Below are 21,163 nucleotides of genomic sequence, written 5' to 3'. Positions count from 1 at the left end.
TTCTTGCCTTCTTTTGCTATTGTTTTGCTCTTCTTTTTCTAGGATTTTGAGATGGAGTATGAGATCATTTATTTGTTGGTTTTTTCTTTTTTTAAGGAATGAACTCCATGCAATGAATTTTCCTCTTAGAACTGCTTTCAATGTGTCCCATGGATTCCGATATGTTGTGTCTGTGTTTTCATTTATCTCTAAGAATTTTTTAATTTCCTCCTTAATGTCTTCTATAACCCATTGATCATTCAGTAACCTATTGTTCATTCTCCAAGTGATGCATGATTTTTCCTTCCTTCTTTTATCATTGATTTTCAGTTTCATTCCATTATGATCAGATAAGATGCATGGTATTATCACTACTCCTTTATATTGTCTAAGAGTTGCCCTGTGACATAATTTATGATCTATTTTTGAGAAGGATCCATGTGCTGCTGAGAAAAAAGTGTAACTGCTTGATGTTGGGTGGTGTATTCTATATATGTCAATTAAGTCTAGGTTGTTAATTGTGTTATTGAGTTCTATAGTTTCCTTATTCAAGTTTTGTTTGGAAGATCTGTCCAGTGGTGAGAGAGGTGTGTTGAAGTCTCCCATGATTATTGTATGGTGGTCTATTAGACTCTTGAACTTGAGAAGAGTTTGTTTGATGAACATAGCTGCAACATTGTTTGGGGCATATATATTTATGATTGTTATGTCTTGTTGGTGTATGGTTCCCTTGAGCAGTATGTAGTGTCCCTCTTTATCCCTTTTGATTAACTTTGGCTTGAAATCTGTTTTATTTGATATGAGTATGGACACTCCTGCTTGTTTCCGAAGTCCATATGAGTGATATGATTTTTCCCAACCTTTCACCTTCAGTCTATGTATTTCTTTTCCTATCAAATGCATCTCCTGTAGGCAGCATATTGTTGGGTCATGTTTTGTGATCCATTCTACTAGCCTGTGTCTCTATTTGGTGAGTTTAAGCCATTAACATTTAGGGTTATTATTGAGATATGGGTTATCCTTCCAGCCATATTTGTTTATTTATGTTACTGAATATGGTTTGTTTTCCTCTTTGATTATTTTCCCCCCCTTTACTGTCCTACCTCCCACTGTTGGTTTTCATTGTTATTTTCCATTTCCTCTTCCTGTAATGTTTTGCCGAGGATTTTTTGGAGAGATGGTTTTCTAGCTGCAAATTCTTTTAACTTTTGTTTACTGTGGAAGGTTTTAATTTCATCTTCCATCTTGAAGCTTAATTTTGCTGGATACACAATTCTTGGTTGGAACCCATTTTCTTTCAGTGTTTGAAATATGTTATTCCAGGATCTTCTAGCTTTCAAAGTCTGTGTTGAGAGATCAGCTGTTATCCTGATTGGTTTACCCCTAAATGTAATCTGCTTCCTTTCTCTTGTAGCTTTTAAAATTCTCTCCTTATTCTGTATGTTGGGCATCTTCATTATAATGTGTCTAGGTGTGGATCTCTTATGATTTTGCACATTCGGCGTCCTGTAGGCTTCTAGGATTTGGGATTCTGTCTCGTTCTTCAAGTCTGGGAAGTTTTCTCGAATTATTTCATTGAATCGATTGTTCATTCCTTTGGTTTGGACCTCTATACCTTCCTGTATCCCAATAACTCTTAAGTTTGGTCTCTTTATGTTATCCCATATTTCTTGGATGTTCTGCTCATGGTTTCTTAACAGTCTTGCTGAGCTGTCTATGTTCTTTTCAAGTTGAAATACTTTGTCTTCATTGTCTGATGTTCTATCTTCTAAGTGTTCTACTCTGCTGGTAGTATTCTCAATTGAGTTTTTAAGTTGGCTTATTGCTCCCTGCATTTCTAGGATTTCTGTTTGTGTGTTTTTTATAACCTCTATCTCCCTGTATAGTTGATCTTTTGCTTCCTGGATTTGTTTATGTAATTCATTGTTGAAGAGATCTTTCTTTGTCTGATTTTGCTGTCGAATGTCTTCCTTGAGACTCCAGATCATCTGAAGCATGTATCTCCTGAATTCTTTATCTGACATTCCATCTGCTGCAGATATTACCTCTTCTAATGTTGAGTTGACCTGCATTGCTTGTGGTCCTTTCTTTCCTTGTCTCTTCATACTGTTCTCGTTTCTTTCTGCTTACTGAGACTGTTGTGTTATTGAATTTTCCCCCTATATATTTGTATTACTCTTGTATAGTTGCAAAGTCTTCCGCGCAGGCGCGGGCCGGGGCTCTGCTCCTCCTCCAATTCGGGCAATGTGCCTACCACATCGGCAGGCCACTGGGCCTGTTCTGCTGGTTGGTAGCAGGTGCGCCTACCTTGCAGGCGCGGGCGGCGGCTCTGCCCCTCTGCGGGCTGCTAGGCCTGTCCTGTCGGTGTTCGCAGTTCCTCCTCCTTTGCAGTCGCGGGCAGCGGCTCTGCCCCTCTGAAGGCCACTGGGCCTCTTCTGCCGGTGGGTCGCAGGTCCACCTACCTTGCAGGCGCGGGCGGCGGCTCTGCCCCTCTGCGGGTCGCTGGGCCTGTTCTGTCAGTGGTCACAGTTCCGCCTACCTTGCAGGCGCCGGGGGGGGGGGGGCAGCTCTGCCCCTCCGCACGCTCCTGGGCCTGTTCTGCTGGTGGGTCACAGGTCCGCCTACCTTGCAGGCGCGGGAGGCGGCTCTGCCCTACTGCAGGCCACTGGGACTGTTCTGTTGGTGGGTCGCAGGTCTGCCAACCTTGCAGGCAAGTGGGGTGGCTCTGCCCCTCTGTGGGTTCCTGGGCCTATTCTGCCGGTGGGTCGCAGGTCCGCTTACCTTGCAGGCGTGGTTGGTAGCTCTGCCCCTCCGTGGGCCACTGGGCCTGTTCTGTTGATGGTCACAGTTCCACTTACCTTGCTGGTGCAGGGGGAGGGTGCAGCTCTGCCCCTCAGCAGGCCGCTGGGCCTGCTCTGGTGGTGGTTCGCAGATCCGCCTACCTTGCAGGCGCAGGGGGAGGGCGCGGCTCTGCCCCTCAGCAGGCCGTTGGGCCTGATCTGCTGGTGGGTCGCAGGTCCGCCTACCTTGCAGGCACGTGGTGCGGCTCTGTCTCTCCCCGGGTTGCTGGGCCTACTCTGCTGGTGGGTCGCAGGTCCGTCTACTTTGCAGGCGTTGTTGGCAGCTCTGCCCCTCCACAGGCCACTGAGCCTGTTCTGTTGGTGGTCACAGTTCCACCTACCTTGCTGGCGCGGGGGGAGGGGGTAGCTCTGCCCCTCAGCAGGCCGCTGGGCCTGGTCTGCTGCTGCTGGTGGGTCGCAAGTCTGCCTACCTTGCAGGCGCGTGGGGTGGCTCTTCCACTCCGCAGGTTGCTGGGCCTGACCTGCCGATGTGTCGCAGGTCCGCCTACCTTGCAGGCGCGGTTGGAGGGCGCGGCTCTGCCCCTCAGCAGGCCACTGGGCCTGATCTGCCGGGCCTATTGTGCTTGTGGGTCGCAGGTCCGCCTACTTTACAGGCGTGGTTGGCAGCTCTGCCCCCCCGCAGGCCACTGAGTCTGTTCTGTTGGTGGTCAGATTTCCGCCTACCTTGCTGGCGCGGGGGGGACGGGGCAGCTCTGCCCCTCAGCAGGCCGCTGGGCCTGGTCTGCTGGTAGGTCGCAGGTCCGTCTACCTTGCAGGCGCGTGGGGCGGCTCTGCTACTCCCAGGTTGCTGGGCCTGAACTGCTGGTGGGTTGCAGGTCCGCCTACCTTGCAGGCGCGGGGGGAGGGCGCACACCTATTTGCATTTAGACAGTTACGTGAAATGGAGGACGTATTGCTTGGGATGAAAGTTGAGGGGAAGGGGAAGGTAGGTGCTCTTGAAAAGAAAGAAGGAGAGGGAGATAGATAGCATAGAGGAGAATGGAAAGAACAGTAAAACTTGGAAGGGTAGAGAGAGAGGGAAAAGGGAGAGAAAAAAATAAAATGAAATAGGAAATAAAATTAGGTCTTAGAGATCCATTTTCTTCTCTTCCCGTAGGCAAAGCTGTGCCCTCCGGCTGAGTTTTGCCCTGAATGTGTCAACAGCAATCCCTGTAAGGCGGTTCCTGGGAGTCTCTCAATCCTGTTGGTCCAGAGCCGTTTCACTTCTACGGCCCCTCCTCCCCTTCCTCCTGCCAGCCAGCCAGGTCCTGCTCACCGGAGGCAGTTCCCCAAAGATTTGGTTACACTTTCAGCCCCACCGGGTGCTCTATTTCCCTAACTAGTGAGCACTCTCTCTGTCATTCATCTAAGCCCCAGTGCTGTGGAACTGTGGTCTGGGAGTCTATTGTTTAATTTTTCCGGACCCCTTTGATGGCACACCTTCGGAATCTGGCAGCTGAGACCATTGGTATCGCTGCTGGTGGTAATAGGAGTTGGGGGTCGGATCCCCTCTACTTCCCTCAGTCCCTACAGTCACAACCACTCTGCTGGCGGTAGGAGGAGTTGGGGGTCTGGAGTGTCCTCTGTTTCCCTCCGCCCCTACCGTCACACCCTCTCAGTTCACGGTTGGGGGATTTGGGGGTGGGGAGTCTTCTCTGCTTCCCTCTGCCCCTGCAGTCACGCCCACGTCACTGGCAGTAGGGGGAGTTGGGGCTTGAGAGTCCTTTGGCCCTTAAGGTCACGCCCACGGAGAGATTTTGAAGTTTCCCGGTTGTTTGTATCTGATGTGGGTGGGAGTCACACACCTGCTAAAGTAGATTCCGCTCGGAAGGAATCTCTTTGGCCGAACTTTGGTGACTTCCCCTCTCTGCTATGGCAGGCCCCTGGCTCCTTGCCGGAGTGTCTGAAGGGAGGGGTGCAACTGGCTTCTCTCTGGTCTGACACAATCTCTGGTTTTAGTTCCCAGTTTGCTATTTCGTAAAGGGTTGGTTAGATTCCCTTCACGGTGTCTCAGGGGGCGGAGCCGTTCGCCGGGTGGGCGGGGCTGTTAGTAGAGCCGGGAGGGCACGGGCTGTCTGCTGGGCCAGGCAGGGACACTTCTCGCTTCCCCGGGCCGCCAGGGGCTGCCTGTAGAGCCGGGCAGCTGCGGCAGCGTGGCTAAGATCCGGGCGGGCGGGGTGGCCGTTCACAGAGCGAGAGCAGGGCCTCCCCGGGATGGCGGGTTCGGGCGGGCCGCGCCGCTCTGGGCCGCTGGCCGCTTGCAGAAGCGGCTGGTGGCTGCGGGACTGGACCTCTGCGCCCACGTGGCCAGCCAAGATCCACTTGTCTGGGACAAACTGACACTTCTAATAAACCTACCAATTCCCGGCAGGTCCCCTCTTAACGGAATTTTGCTAGAAGTTCCTCAGTAGGTAGACTGCAGCTGTTCCAATGGGTCTTTCTGATCCCATTAATGTGGAGACATTGGAATCGCTGCTTCCTCGCCGGCGGCCATGTTGGATCCCCCTTAAAGGATTTTTAATTGATAGTCTTTCAGCATTTTGAATGTATCTTCCCACTGCATTCTGGTTCCATGGGTTCTATTGAGAAAACGGCTGTTGATTTATTGATGTTTCCTCTTATATGTGTCACTTCTTTGTCTTTGGCTCTTAACAGTTTGATTGTGGCATAATAAGTGAGGATCACTTCAAGATTATTGTACTTGGAGTTTGTTGGGCCTCTTGCAAGTATAGATTAATTTATTTCATCAAATTAGGGAAGTTTTCAATCATTTTTTCGATCAGATATTCTTTCTGATTCCTTCTTTCCTCTTCTTTTGAAACTCTTGTTATATGTTGATGATTTTTTTTTTTAATATTTATTTTTTAGTTCTCGGCGGACACAACATCTTTGTTTGTATGTGGTGCTGAGGATCGAACCCGGGCCACACGCAAGCCAGGCGAGCGCGCTACCGCTTGAGCCACATCCCCAGCCCATATGTTGATGATTTTAATGGTATCCCACAGATCTCTGAGGCTGTTCATGGTTTTCATTCTTTTTTCTTTGTTTCTTAAGGGTGCATAATCTCAGTTGACCTATCTTTTAACTGATTTTTGTTGTTGTTGTTGCCAGGGATTGAATCTAGGGGTTAATGCATGCTAGGCAGATACTATATCACTGAGCTACATCCCCAGCCCCCAATTCACTGATTTTTTGTTAATTCAAATCTGCTATTGAGCTTTTCTACTGACTTTCATTTATACACACACACACAGAGTTGTAGGTGGACACAATAACTTTATTTTATATATTTACTTTTATGTGGTTCTGAGGATCAAACCCAGTGTCTCACATGTGCTAGGCAAGTGTCCTACCACTGAGCTATAACCCCCAGCCCAACTTTTTAATTTTAGTTATTTTAGTTTTCCACTTCAGAATTTTTATTTTTGCTTTCTAAAGAAATAATTCTTAGGCATTTAATTTTTTTTTTTTTTTTTTTTTTTTTTGGTATCAGGGATTGAACCCAGGGGCATTTAATCATTAAGTCACATCTCCAGCCGCCCTCCCCCCTTTTTTTGAGACAGGGTCTCTATAAGTTGCTGAGGCTGGCTTTTAACTTGCGCCACAGCAGTCTTATTATGGAAGTTAGGGCTTAATCCCACATGATGGAGATTAGGGCCTACTTTTTCTTCTATTAGATGCAGTTTTTTTTTGGATTTACTTTTCCTTCTTTGCTCTTCATAGCATGTTACTTGGATTTCTTTATTATAAATCATATATACATATTTTTTCTCCCCACCCTACTTTGTGAAATTAGCTCAGGCCATAAATCTGAATTGTCTTTTTCTCAGAATACTCGTAAAATGTCTGATAGAAGCTAGGCACAGTGGTACACACCTGTAATCCCAGCAACTCTAGAGGCTGAGTCAGGAGAATCACAAGTTTGAGTCAGACTCAGCAACTCAGCACGGCCCTCTCTTAAAATAAAAAGTGAAAAGGGCTAGGGATATAGCTCAGTGGTAAAGAACCCCTGGGTTAGCTGGACACAGTGGTGCACGCCTGTAATCCCAGAAGCTTGGGAGGTTGAGGCAGGAGGATTGCAAGTCACTCATCAACTTAATGAGATCCTAAGCAAATTAGTGAGACCTTGCTTCAAAATAAAATATTAAAAAGGGCTGGGGATGTGGCTCAGTGGTTAAGTACCCTTGGTTTCAATCCTTGCTACCAAAAAACCAAAAGAACAAAAATTTTTTAAAAAGCAAGAGAAAAATCTCATACAGTTTAAAAGCTGGTGTTCAACAAATGAATAACAAAAACTGAAATGGTATTGCACACAAATTTTATAGAATTTCCATTTTCCTAAAACAATTCTGTATACACACACACACACACACACACACACACATACGTACATATATATATATTTAAATCTTGTTGGGTGTATCTGTAATTCTGCTAACTGTGGAGGCACCAAGGCCCCTGAAATCAATCCTCACTGCCAGAATAAATAAATAATTAAAAATAATAAATAAAAATTTCTTTGTTGCTACTTATCACAGTAATGTAAATACAGAAAACTTGAAAATACACTAAATTTGACTCTAGATTTTCTAAGACTACTCTTAATTACAAGCAATTAGATTAGAATATAAAGGCATTTTGTTTTGCTCAAAACGATTTCTTTTCATAATGATAAAAAAGAAAGGTAGTATGGAGAGATGAAAATTTTAGATCATTCCAAATATTTTAATGAGTTCATAGTTTGATCTCTTCCCTTGAAATTTTTTTCATTTAATCTATATGAATAAACCTTACCTCAGGTGTATTGGCTCATGTCTATAGTCCCAAAAGGTTGGAGGATCACAAGTTCAAGGCCAACCTCAACAACTTAGGCCCTAAGCAACTTAGTGCTACTCTGTCTCGAAATAAAAAATAAAAAGGGCTAGGAATGTGTTTCAGTGGTAAATTGCCCCTGGGTTAAATCCTCAGTACTAAAAAATAAACAAACTTTATAATCTTTTTCACCCCACCCCCTTTAAATGGACTTTTAAAAAAATTTAAATGAAATAACAGTGGAAAGTACAGAATTTGCACATATCTCTTGCCTCCGTGAAAGACATTTTAATTTCTTCCTTCTCTGTCTGTATCTTTTATATCCATTCTTGTCTTTATAGAATCTAGTTAAAAGGAGTAGTAAAGCTCTGGTACCATGATCCTGATCTTAATAAGACAGCTTCTAGTTTCTCACTATTCAGCATGATGTTGCTGTGGATTTTTTGTAGATAAATGAGTTGAGGAAGTTTCTTGTATTCGTAGTTAACTAAATTTATATCATGAATGAGTATTGGATTTTGTTGAATACTTTTTTCCACATTTATTAATGTGATTATGTGGATTTTTTTCTTTAGCCCTATGATGTGATAGACATTGATTTTAGAATGTTAAAACATCTTTAAATACCCCTGGAATAAATTCCACTAGTTCTTTTTATGCTTTGTTGGGTTTGATTGCTAATAATCTGTTGTAGATTTTTCTGTCTGTGTTCATGAGATGTATTGGCCTGTAGTTGTAGATGTATTGGCCTTGTAACATCTATCTAGTTTTCTTATAGTCATGTGTCTCCTAACAACAGGGATACATTGTGAAAAATGTGTTAAGTGATTTCATTGTTATGCAAGCATCATAGAGTGTACTTATATGATATAGCATACTAATACCCAGATGCTATATGCTATAGCTTTTTGCTCCTAGGCTACAAACCTGTGTAGCACATTACTGTAGGCAGTATTCACATATATTGAATATTGTAGGCAGTTTCAACACAGTAGTGATGTCTGTGGCTTCACTAGGTGATAAGAACTTTTCACCTTCATTATAACCTTAGGGGATCACTGTAGTATGTGCTTTATGTTGTTTACCAAAAGTGTTGTTCTGTATTGCCTGAGTATATTAGGAAGTGCTGGTCTCGTAGAAGACTTAAGAGGTATTTCCTCTGTGTCTATCTTCTGGTCTAATTTTTTCCTTAAATATTTTGTAGAATTTACCACTGAACCCATCTGGTGTTTCTTTCTTTTCTTTTTTCTTTTTTTAAATAAAGATTTAGAAGTACTGTTAGGCATGTACATGATGCTGTACTGTAAGTTTTCTTTCATATGTAACAATGTGGATGATTTTAAAATAGAAAATATTCACTTTGTGACAGAAGGTAGTCTTAAGTGTGATTGTTACTGTTTTCTTTAGTTGTTTGCCTTGTCTCTAGAAATACAATTTTAGGGTCTTTCAGTTCTTTGTTTTAGTAAGTATTTTATTAGCTTCTTTTTTCTTTTCACATTTTTAATTAGTGCATTATAGTTGTACATAACGATGAGATTTGTTGTTATATACTAGTACATATATACAACATAACAGTGTAATTTGACCATATTTTATTAACTTTTGAACATCAATTAGTATGTTGTGTGTCCTGTAAGTACCAGAGGGTTTGCCATTTAATATTTTTCTTGAGACTTCTTGGTGCCAGTAAATTGAATATACATATGTGTTTACCTGTTTATTTTGTGAGTCTCAAACTTACTTCAGCTTCAACTAAAATCCTTTAAACTATCTGTTCATACTAAATGTAAAACCATAACATTGAGGAGAAGATCGCAGCAAATAGCTTAAATATCTAAATAAGTTTGGAAGCATCTTTGCAAATTTTTCTGCTCTCAAATTTAACTTGTTTGTGATATTTCCAGGGATGTTGTGGAGATGATAGTGGTCTCATGGAAGTGGAGGGAGCTCATCCATCACGGACAATGAGTATTAATGCAGCAGAGTTAAAACAACTTCTACAAAGCAAAGAAGAAAGTCCAGAAAATTTGTTCCTGGAGTTAGAGAAGCTTGTTTTGGTAAAAAAGAAAAACAAAAATAACAAAAGCAGAATATTCCTGAGGCATACTTTCTTCTTAGTTTAAGTTTTTCATAGTGACCTTTTTAAATACTAATCCTTAGGGCTGGGGATATAGCTCAGTAGAAGAACACTTGCCTAGAATGTATGTGGTCATGAGTTCAATCCTCCAGTAGTGCAAAACAACAACAACAAAAACAACAAACAGCTAAGAGATAATCCTTAGTTGGATATTTCTACCATTCTGTTAAGTCTTTGGATTAATAATTTGAAGTCTTCTATACTATAATGAATCTTAAAGGAGTAAATGTAAATAAAGGCAGTATTTTTGGAATTGTCTATTTCTGTATGCAGGTTACTCCCTGCTGCCATTATTTAGAAATAAAATAAAATGGGGGGTGCTGGTGATATAACTTAGTGGTAGGGCTGCTGCCTAGCATGCACAAGGCCCTGGGTTCAATCACAAACACTGAAAAAAGAAAACAAAGGAAAAAAAAAAGATGTATGATTTTGGTATTTGTTTTATTTTAATATGTTTAATGTTAAGTTGATGATTTCTTGATGGTGTTCCACATTGTTTAGCAATAAAATAATTTAGCCTTTTCTCCTAAAGAGTCAGTAGATTATATTTATAATTATTCAAGGTCTTTCTGCACTTTCTTATTCTGCATTTGTTTATGTATAGGAACATTCAAAAGATGACGACAATCTGGATTCTTTGTTGGACAATGTAGTTGGACTTAAGCAGATGCTGGAGTCATCAGGTGATCCTTTACCTCTCAGTGACCAGGATGTAGAACCAGTACTTTCAGCTCCAGAATCTCTCCAGAATCTGTTTAACAATAGGTAAATCAAGTAATGTTTTGTATTTGAGTAGATATTACCTATACAATGGTTGGAGGCTAGAGAGGGTGAACAAGCTTTTTTTTTTTTTTTTTGGTAAAGGGTAAGTCAGTAAAAATTCTAGCTTTGCAGGTCACATATACCCTCTCTGTTGCATGTTTGCTTTTTTGGGGAGTGGGGTGGGATACTGGTGATTGAACTCAGGAACATATCTCCAGCCCTATTTTGTATTTTATTTAGAGACGGTCTTACTGTGTTGCTTAGTGCCTTATTTTTGCTGAGGTTGGCTTTGAACTTGTGATCCTCCTGCCTCAGCCTCCTGAGCCACTGGGATTACAGGTGTGCGTCACTGTGCTCAGCTTATTTTGCTTTTTTAAGAAAAGCTTAAAAAAAATATGCAATTATAATAATAACGTAAATGATGCTGATAAAATCATGTGATGTTTCGAATTTGTTTAAGGTAAGGGGAGGATGTGTTGAGGAATAATCCAACCCAAACAAGAGGAAATCAACATTTACTGAAGTTTATAAAGGTTTTAAAAGCGTTTCTCATTCCATGTGCTCTTGTTTGCATATGAAAATTTCCATGTTAAAAATTAAGATTATAACAATTATTGTAACCTATGATTTCTAGTGTAATAAATAAATTGATTATGTTGGATTTGTAGATTACAGAAATGTATGTGTCTGGGAAAATTCATTATAAATAAACCAAATCACCATATGCTTCAAGAAAAAAAAAATCCAAACCAATAGACAATGTAGAGGATATATACCTCTTAATATTTGGTGCATTATAGCTTTAATGACTTTTTTTTTTTTTTTTTTTTTTTTTTTGTGGTAATGGGAAATGAACCCAGGGATGCTGGCCTCAGAACCTGGGAATCTCTAGCCTCAGCCTTCCTGGTCCATTAGTGTTATAGATATCTGCTACCATGCTTGGCTTCTAATAGCCATTTAATGTGATAGAATTAAACCTTGTATTTAGAAAAATTAAATATAGGCAGTTTCTGTACAGATTGGTACAGTGTAATGAACTTTGCCATTTTGGAAGTAAGGCCAGGGGTCCATTTTATTTTACCAAAGGTCAAAAGTTGTTACAACAGGATTATTTCTGAAGTTACTAATTTTAAAGAATTCTTAATTATTGAATAGCTTTTTGAAATTGTCTGTGCTAATTTTAGTAGTACTTCAGCAGGTAATATTTTTAATTGTACCTTTCTGTAGCTTATATTTAGAAGATGAGCTAAAATATTTTTTGAAATTCTGCTTTTTACCAAATACTTTTCATTTCCTAGGACTGCATATGTGTTAGCCGATGTCATGGATGATCAGTTGAAATCTATGTGGTTTACTCCATTTCAAGCTGAAGAGATTGATACAGATCTGGATTTGGTATAAAGATTTTATTACCAAATATTTAGAAAAAAGTTACTGATTTTTTTGTTTCTCTGTGTTGTTAGCATTATAACAGTTTACATATTGTATAGCTGGTCAGGTCTACTTGATGATGAGAATTAAATATTATTATGCCAGTTGCCTACTTACCTGGTATGTAGAACTCTCTGTTTTTTATGCTAATTGTTTTGCTTCTTTTTAGTTAGTGATTTATATTTTGGGAATGTTGCTTTTAAGGAGGAAAAAAAATCACATTTTTATTTTTATTTTTTAAGAATATTCTTTTTCTTTTTTTAATATTTATTTATTTTTTTAGGTGTAGATGGACACAACACAATGCCTTTATTTTTATGTGGTGCTAAGGATCGAACCCGGGTTCCGCCCGTGCTAGGCCGAGCACTCTACCACTGAGCCCACAATCCCAGCCCCAAAATCACATTTTTATGTAACTGCTTCAAAGTACTTTGTTTTCTTATGTCTTTAAGGTATAGAATAGAGAAAATTATCCCACAAAATAACAGTTCATTCTTCTTGCAGAGGCTCAAACCAGGGTGTCATGCATGTTAGGCACATGTTCTTGTTCTGCCTCATAGCTACATCCACAGTCTCAACTGTTCATTCTTGCATTTAGGTTTTTTTTTTTTTTTTGTTTGTTTGTTTTTGGTGCCAAGGATTGAACCCAGGGGTGCTCAACCACTGAGCCGCATCCCCAGTGGGGATTTTTTTTTTTTTTTTTTTTTTTTTTTTGGGACAGTGTCTCGCTAATAAGTTGCTTAAGGCCATGTTAAGTTTCTGAGATTGTCTTGAACTTGGAATCTTCCTGTTTCAGCCTCCCAAGCCACTGGGATTATAGGCATGCACCACTGTCTTAAAATAAAAAATGAAAAGGCTGGGAATGTGACTCAGTGGTTAAGCACCCTGGGTTCATTTCCTAGTACCATAATAAATAAATGAATAAGATTGTTTAAAAATCACATATAATTCAATTAAAATTTCATTAAAATATTAATATCTTTTTAGTATAAATTCATCAGTGAACCATTAGAACTGTGTTTTCCAGTAAGACCTATTCAGTGATGGAAATGTTTTATAATCTGTCTGCCCTGTTCAATACAGTAGCCAGTAGTAGCCTCATGTAACTTTTGTGGGATTGAAATGTAGCTAATATGATTAAGGAACTGAATCTTATTCTGATTTAATTTTAGTTAATTTAGATTTAAAAGTACTTGCAATTGGTGTCTACATATGGGCAGTACAGATGTAAAATATTTGTGTTAAAAGGTATAATTTTTGACCGGGTACTTTGACACATGCCTGTAATTCCAGTAGCTCTAGAGGCTGAGGCAGGAGGATTGTGAGTTCAAAGCCAGCCTCAGCAACTTGGTGAGGTGTAAGCAAAGCAGTAAGACCCTGTCTCTAAATAAAATTCAAAATAGGGCTAGAGATGTGGCTCAGTGGTTGAGTGCCCTTGGGTTCAATCCTCCCCCCCAAAAAGTTGTTCTTTTTGTAACTTTAAACCATAAATTTGAACCATAACTGTCTTGCAGTGATCATTGTGACCATGGTTTAGAGAAATTTTAGGTCTCTTAAGCATGATAAGTTTGAAATGTAAACTGTATTTTGTTTCTCTGAAATTACTTGCATTGGAACTTCATTCTGTGGTGAAGATTTGTTTTATAGTAGAAATGGTCATTATACAAGGCTGGCAGGGTACATAATTTTCAGATTCTTTTGGAAATGATCTGGAGGTATTGCAGTGTTAATTTATATGGAGAAATCCTGAGTTCCCTCTTAGGCAGCAGAAGTTCTCTAGATTTATAGTCCTGCTTTGAGAAGAGTTCCACTAAAGTAAGTTACTGAATTCCTAAGGTTTTTTAAAATTATTGTTAACTATCAATGATGTTGCTTTCTGAAAAGATGAGGAGAGGTAGATCTATAATTTATTAACTGTGAGTGTTAAATATAATTTATAATTTCTGTAGTCAAATGTTACATTGATAACTACATTTAAGATGTATTTTGTTTCATTTTTTATGACACAGGTAAAGGTTGACTTAATTGAGTTGTCTGAAAAATGTTGTAGTGACTTTGATTTGCACTCAGAATTAGAGCGTTCATTTTTGTCAGAACCATCATCTCCAGGGAGAACCAAGACTACAAAAGGATTCAAACTTGGGAAGCACAAACATGAGACTTTTATAACTTCAAGGTAAAACTTTTTCTGCTAAAGATCTTATTTTAAGATAAATGCATGACTATTAAACATAGCACTTGAATTGTGAATATTATTTGGATATTTATTTATTTATTTGGTGCTGAGGATTGAACCCAGCATGCTAGGTGAGGGCTCTACTACTGAGCCACAACCGCAGCCCCTTATTTGGATTTTTTTTAAAAAGATAATTTGGCCAGTACACATTCAGTATTTTTGTTATGTCTCTCTCTCTTTTTAACGCTAGGGCTTGAACCCAGGCCCTCATATTTGCTAAGCATGCATTCTACCACTGTGCTAGCTCCAGCCCCTATTATGTTATTCTTTATGAAAGTTTGGAAGTGTTGAATAAAAAGTGAACTGAATTGTTTTAAAAAATTATTGATTATATAAAATGTGAGTACTATTCTTAGCTAGTTTGTTGTATTATTGCAGAAAGTAATATAGATACCTGCAAAGTTAACAGAATTGGAGTAAGAAAGAAATGAAATTGAATTTTCAGTATTGCAAAATTGACTATTTTCATGAGAAATATGAAGAAAAATTGTTTCATGAAGTATTTTTGTTTTAATAGTGGAAAATCTGAATACATTGAACCTGCCAAACGAGCTCATGTTGTGCCACCACCACGAGGAAGGGGCAGGGGAGGATTTGGACAGGGAATACGACCCCATGATATTTTTCGTCAGAGAAAACAGAACACAAGTAGGCCACCATCTATGCATGTGGATGACTTTGTTGCAGCTGAAAGTAAAGAAGTGGTCCCTCAAGATGGAATACCCCCACCAAAACGACCTCTCAAAGTATCACAGAAGATTTCTTCTCGTGGTGGGTTTTCAGGCAATCGAGGAGGACGCGGTGCTTTTCATAGTCAAAATAGGTTTTTTACACCACCTGCTTCAAAAGGTAAGAACTTAGGTGTATTTTCTAATGGGTTAGAATATTGGACTATTAAAGTATCTGATTCAAATGGCAGATTCAGATAAAGTGTTTTTCTTTTACTTCAGTTAAACTGCTTGTAGGTCAGTTGTACTATTGGCAGAGTACTCTATTAAGTAGAATACTCTGCTTTTTAAGTCGACCTTTGATACAGTGTAGTTTTAGTGAGGAATGTAAAATAAATCTTGGCTAATTATTTTCCTTTTTACCCTGACAATTTTATTTGTCCTGTGTAATATTCATACATTATTTTCACAATTGAACTTAGCAATTTCCTTGAAATTGTTCTGTGTAGTTCACTATTGCTTCTTATCTCTGCTTCCAAGTGTTGTATTTAATGCGCTTTATTTATTTATTTATTTATTTAGGTATTTAGGTATTTGTATGTGGACAGAATGCCTTTATTTTATTTGTGTATTTTTTTATGTGGTGCTGAGGATCAAACCCAGTGCTTCATGCATCCTAGGCAAGGGCTCTGCCACTGAGCTACAGCTTCATGTATTTTCAATTGTTTGAATATTTTAGAAACTGACTCTATTTAGATGAATTACTCTTTACTGGTGACTTGTCGAATTGTTTTTTTATAACTGCTGATTTAGGAGGATAGGGGGAACAGGATAGGAATTTAATAGCAAACACTTAAATGCAGTTTCAGGAACTGTTGTTATAAACACTATTTATAGTATTCTTGTATCCCATGATATAGGTTCTGTTAATACCCCACTTTACAGAAAATAAAATTATCCTTCAGGTGACTAGTGTTTGAATGCTGGTAGCCTCTGCTTATAAACCACTGGGTGATGCTTCTACTTTATAGTATATTCAGTTCATAGAATTTCAGTTTCTCTTCCATTACTTTTGATGATTAAGAAAAACTTGTCACATCTGCCTTAATCCAACTGAGGTTGTGAAAATGTAGATTCTGGTTGCATTATTTGTGTTTAGGAAACTACAGTCGTCGGGAGGGAACTAGAGGCTCCAGTTGGAGTGCTCAGAATACTCCTCGAGGAAATTACAATGAAAGTCGTGGTGGCCAGAGCAATTTTAACAGGGGCCCTCTTCCACCATTAAGACCACTTAGTTCTACAGGTATGTGTCTTCCCTACTTGATACTACTGATAGAAGGGAAGTGAATTCCTTCTTTTCTATTTGTTGAATGACTCTTATTTGAGACAGAATAATTTAGAATGTTGACATAAATTCTGGAGTCAAGTTTATATCTGTGAAATAATGCCCAATACACATCTTCTGTCAAGGTAATCATATTTTTATATTTGGAACTACCATTTCATGGTGATGTGCTCCATTTTAATAATGAAAGTCAATCCTTATACTCATTTAACGTATTATACCTATTTAACAATAAAGTATTTTAAAAATTTGTTCTTTTTAGATATACATGACAATTGAGTATATTTTGACATATTAAACATACATGAAATATAAATCATTCTAATTAGGATCCCATTCTTATGGTTAACTGTAAAGAATTTTGGTAATAGAAATGTCTATATGATTTATTCTGTTTTCGTTTACTTTTATTGTGTATATAAGAACGTATTGGTTTTTTTCAGCACTGAGGATTTAACCCACCCAGGGTACTTTACAACTGAGTTACATCTAGCCCTTTGAATTTTTTATTTTGAAATAGGATCTTGCTAATTTGCTGAGGCTGGCTTAGAATTTGCAGTCCTCCTGCCTCAGCCTTCCAAGTAGCTAGGATTACAGGTGTGTGCCACTGTGCCTGATTTGTAATCCTACTTTTTCTTAAGCATTACTATATCACATTCAGAATTTTTGCCAGAAGTAGCTTTGGTTTTAAGTGCACATTTATTAAACAACAGTTTTATTTGGGATATAATTCTTGTATATAATGTACTTTACCTACTTAAAATATAGAATTCAGTGGTCTTTACCACATTCCCAGAGATTTTAGAAGAGTTTTTAAATAATGAAAAGAATCTGCGTGTGGTGGCACTTTCCTGTAATCCCAGGAATTTGGAAAGCTGAGGCAGGAGGGTTACAAGTTTGAGACCAGCCTCTGCAACTTAGCAAGACCCTAAGCAACTTGGTGAGAACTTGTCTCAAAGTAAAAAATAAAACGGGCTGGGAGGATGTGGATCATTGGTTAAGTACCCTTGGGTTCAATCACTGGCAGGAGGGTTTAAAAAAAAAAAAGTAGAAGAGGAATTCTTGGTTTGAACAGTGTCATAAATTTGTTTTTAATTATTGTGAAAGAAAAGGATGATGGAACTAAAAATATTCTTTCTTTTGTAGGTTACCGCCCAAGTCCTCGAGACCGTGCTTCTAGAGGTCGTGGGGGACTTGGACCTTCCTGGGCTAGTGCTAATAGTGGCAGTGGAGGTTCCAGAGGAAAGTTTGTGAGTGGAGGCAGTGGTAGAGGTCGTCATGTACGGTCTTTTACACGATAAAAATGCTTTGGGGAACATCCTAAGTGTATATGGACATTTCATGAGGACAATAAAAAGACATTTAAGGACCAATTTAGACTTAGCAGTTATCTGGAGACATCTGAGAGAATATTTTTATCTGAAGAAAGCAGATTTTGTTTGATACCTAACCTAAGATTTCAATAAAAAGCCAAACTTTGTATGTATGTTTGTATATATTTTTCCCCTTTTTTATATGACTATTTATTTAGAAAATTTCTAGGTAGAAAGACTAAATGACTTGTTTTGTATTTTTCTTGCCTATGCCACAGATGTTCCCAGTCTTTCTCAGCCCATGGCACCCTTTAATGTCACAGTAATTTTTTTACAGCATACTTAGGCCAAAAGAAATATCTGATACTTCTGTTTATTAAATATTTAGTTAGGTCCAGGCAGTTTATGTTAATATCACTAGTAACTGCGGACATTGCACACCATCTCAAAATTTGGAATCAGCAGCATTTCCTTCTCTACTATGCTTATTTCATAGTACTTTTTATCCAACTGCTGAACGTTTTACAAAGATATGCTGTCATAGAAAGGAATATAATGTTATCTAATGTTGAAAATGTAAACTACCTCAAATTAGTAGTGTATGTGGTGTCCAAATGGTGTTGCTATGTTTCCTCACAATTTTAAAATATTCTCTGGCCTTCATGTTAATTTACTAAGGTGCCCTGGTAAGGTTTGGGAACCATACCGGTACCAAAAGAAACAAAACACTTCTCCCATGTTACATACAAAGACAAACTTACTTTGTGTTTCAGCTTTGGACCTTCTGATGTTTTTTTATTATATAGTTAATTAAAGCCTGAAATGAGGCATATCCTGATACTGTTATTTTGGGAATCAGAAACATCTAATAAATGCTGGACTTTATATTCAGAAGTGGAGCTTATAATTTTGAGAAAGTAGCCATATCCCCAAGGTATGTCTTAACACACTGAGCCTATATAAATGGCATAAAATATAGAGTTCTCAAACAAAAAATACGTGTATGAGTCTTATTCCATTCTTTTATCACTCTTTGTTTTGGGAAATTATTTTTGAGTAAATAGAAAGTCTCAGTTCTTTTAAGAAAATGCCTTAAAGAAAAGTTCAGCTCTAAAGATTCTGATGTTTAAGTGAAAGGTAGTGGAAATCTTCATAACTAATGGTGTCCAAAAACCAAAGTGTCTTAGCCTGTTCTCACTGCAATAACAAAACACCACAGGCTTAAGCAACAAAATTTTCTCATTTCTGGAGACTTAGAAGTCTTAAGATCAGGGTTCTGGCCTGATTAGGTTTTCATGAGGGCCTTCTTGCTTTTTCTCACACAGTCTTTCCTCAATGGTTTCCTTGAGGAACAAGTTCTCATGTCTCTTCTTCTTTTTAATAAGTGTACTAATCCTATCATGATGATCCTACCCTCAGGACAGTCTAAACCAAACTTCCCCAAGGCCTCATCTCCTAATATGCTCACATACAGGTGTTAGTTTCAATATAGAAATTTAGCACATAAATTAATCTAAACCTCCTTCAATCCTGAAACCTAATAGGTTCATCTTCTCTAAAGATATTTTTAACATATTAGATGAATTAGAAATTTGTCTATAATGCCTGACACAAATACATGTTAATGTTTCCTAGGTAACTTTGTTTCTTGAATGAGAAGATCTGACTATATATAGATACATATTTTATGATATTTTTTCGATAAAGTTGAATATAATCTCAAAAGAAATATCAGAGAACTGTTTTTGCCTTATAAGTCTTTTAGGTTATTACCCAGTAATGCTGGTCAGCAAAGATAATAAATTATTAGTGTAGAAGCAATGTCAGGAAAATTTGAAAATGTCCTGAGTAACTGAAACTTTCTAGATAAATGAGGAGGGAAGGAATCCAACAAGTTGATCACCTTATTTGCATATATCACTCAGTCTTTATAACAATTCAGCAAAGGAGGTTTAATCCTTATTTTCAGATGGAGAAAGCTAAGGAGCTTGACTCAGATAAACCAGGTGCAAATTATACGCCTATAATCCGAGAGGCCAGGGAGGCTGAGGCTGGAGGATCATGAGTTCAAAACCAGTCTCAGCAACTTAGCAACTCAGAAGACCCTGTTTCTAATAATATATATATAAAAAAAGGGGCTAGGGATGTGGCTCAATGGTTAGGCCCCCCTAGGTGCAGCCCCCAGTAATCCCCCTGCCCCCCACCAAAAAAAAAAGTGGTAGAAATAGTATTTAAAACCAGGTTGGCTAGTTCCCAAATTCCATACCTCTGGACCATTTTGGAAAAGTAAGAAGCTACTTTTTAGGTTAAGTATTAACAGAATTAATCATATGGAAGTGGAGTTTCAAAGAATTATTTATTTTTAGTTTTGAGACAAGGTCTTGCTTAAGTTGCAAAAACTGGCCTTGAACTTGTGATCCTCCTGCCTCAGCTTTCCCGTGTGGCTAGAATTACAGGTGTTCAACACCCCACTTTGCCGTGGCTTTCATGTTAAAGCAAAAGACAACCCTAAAATAACCAAATGAAAATCCTTAAAATGTTTTCAAGTTAATAAATCTTGACAATTATTTGAGTTGGCAAACTATATTATTCTCCAATGAAGTTCTCTTGGTTTGCTGGAGAGACTTTGGGAGTATTTTTGTAAAGATCTGAACTGAAGTAGGCTTAATGGCTCTCCTACTCCTCTCCCAAGTCTGCAGCTGCTTTAAGTATTTATCCTGGGGTGGAGCAATGTCTCTTTAGACATTCTGGTAACCCCGGAATGGGACACTTGCTGCTTAAGCATTTCACCTGTCCCTTCTTGAACAACATAGGGTTCTCTGAAATTTATTATTCTCTGAGTTAAATAAAAAATTGAAAAGAATTCATCTGAAAGAATTGTATGAAACAAAATTTTATCTCTGAAGCTTATTCTGATGAAAAAGTAGGAAAATTAGTAATGAAAAGAGCTAGGTATTAATCCTGGCTTGGTTAACGAATCATTAATTTGCTATGTGTTATGAACAAATCATCAGGGATCTTTTAAACACATCAATTTTAGGGCTGGGGTTGTGGCTCAGTGGTAGAGTGGTCACCTAGCACCTGTGAGGCACTGGGTTCAATCCTCGGCACCATAAAAAAAAAAAAAAATTGAAAACTGTATTCTGAAATATAAAGCAATTAAGTAAAAAACAATTTAGAATTGATAAAGTGTTACTAAAAGACAAATGAGATAACAACTGAAAAAAGAAGGGTTGCTGGGCACAGGGCTCACCTGTAACCCAGCAACTTGGGAAACTGAGGCAGGATGATGGCAAGGCCAGCCTCAGCAACTTAGCAAGTCCCTGTCTGAAACAAAAGTTAAAAAGGGGCTGGAGGTGTAGCTTAGTAGTAGTGAGGCCCTGAGTCCAATTCTGGTACTATTACAAAAGAAAAAAAAGAGTAACCAGATTAAAAGGAGGTCTCCAAATTCTTTTTCTTCTTTCTACCTCCTAGGATGTTGGTTGTTTGCTAACCAGTTAGCTGTCATTACCATGACTAATAAATAATGCTTTTTAACTCAAAATTAAGATTTACAGGGAGAGGACAAATTAGGTCTTGTTTTCTATAGAATAGTAGCATAACATGGTTACTACCATCAATGATATATTTCAATATGACA

The 21,163-nt window shown here is 38.7% G+C and overlaps 1 protein-coding gene across 3 annotated transcripts in view; it reads left to right on the top strand.

Annotated features, from left to right (window-relative positions):
• VIRMA (vir like m6A methyltransferase associated) overlaps positions 1-17,696 on the top strand; it is a 72,303-nt gene extending 54,607 nt beyond the window's left edge. For 2 of the 3 annotated variants that reach the window (XM_081265713.1, XM_081265714.1), the window contains 7 exons: positions 9,536-9,688; positions 10,373-10,533; positions 11,829-11,925; positions 13,971-14,137; positions 14,715-15,046; positions 16,025-16,168; positions 17,357-17,696. In XM_081265713.1, the coding sequence (XP_081121839.1) occupies positions 9,536-9,688; positions 10,373-10,533; positions 11,829-11,925; positions 13,971-14,137; positions 14,715-15,046; positions 16,025-16,168; positions 17,357-17,511 (1,209 nt within the window). In that variant the 3' untranslated portion in view covers positions 17,512-17,696. Of the gene's footprint in view, positions 1-9,535; positions 9,689-10,372; positions 10,534-10,990; positions 11,064-11,828; positions 11,926-13,970; positions 14,138-14,714; positions 15,047-16,024; positions 16,169-17,356 lie in introns of those variants that run through there. The other variant, XR_014018717.1, reaches the window with a different exon arrangement.
• The last annotated feature ends 3,467 nt before the right edge of the window (positions 17,697-21,163 follow it).

This window comes from Spermophilus citellus, assembly GCF_964194105.1.
Source record: "Spermophilus citellus genome assembly, chromosome: 14".
Taxonomy (NCBI): Eukaryota; Metazoa; Chordata; class Mammalia; order Rodentia; family Sciuridae; genus Spermophilus; species Spermophilus citellus.
This window is presented reverse-complemented; position numbering and strand designations above follow the sequence as displayed.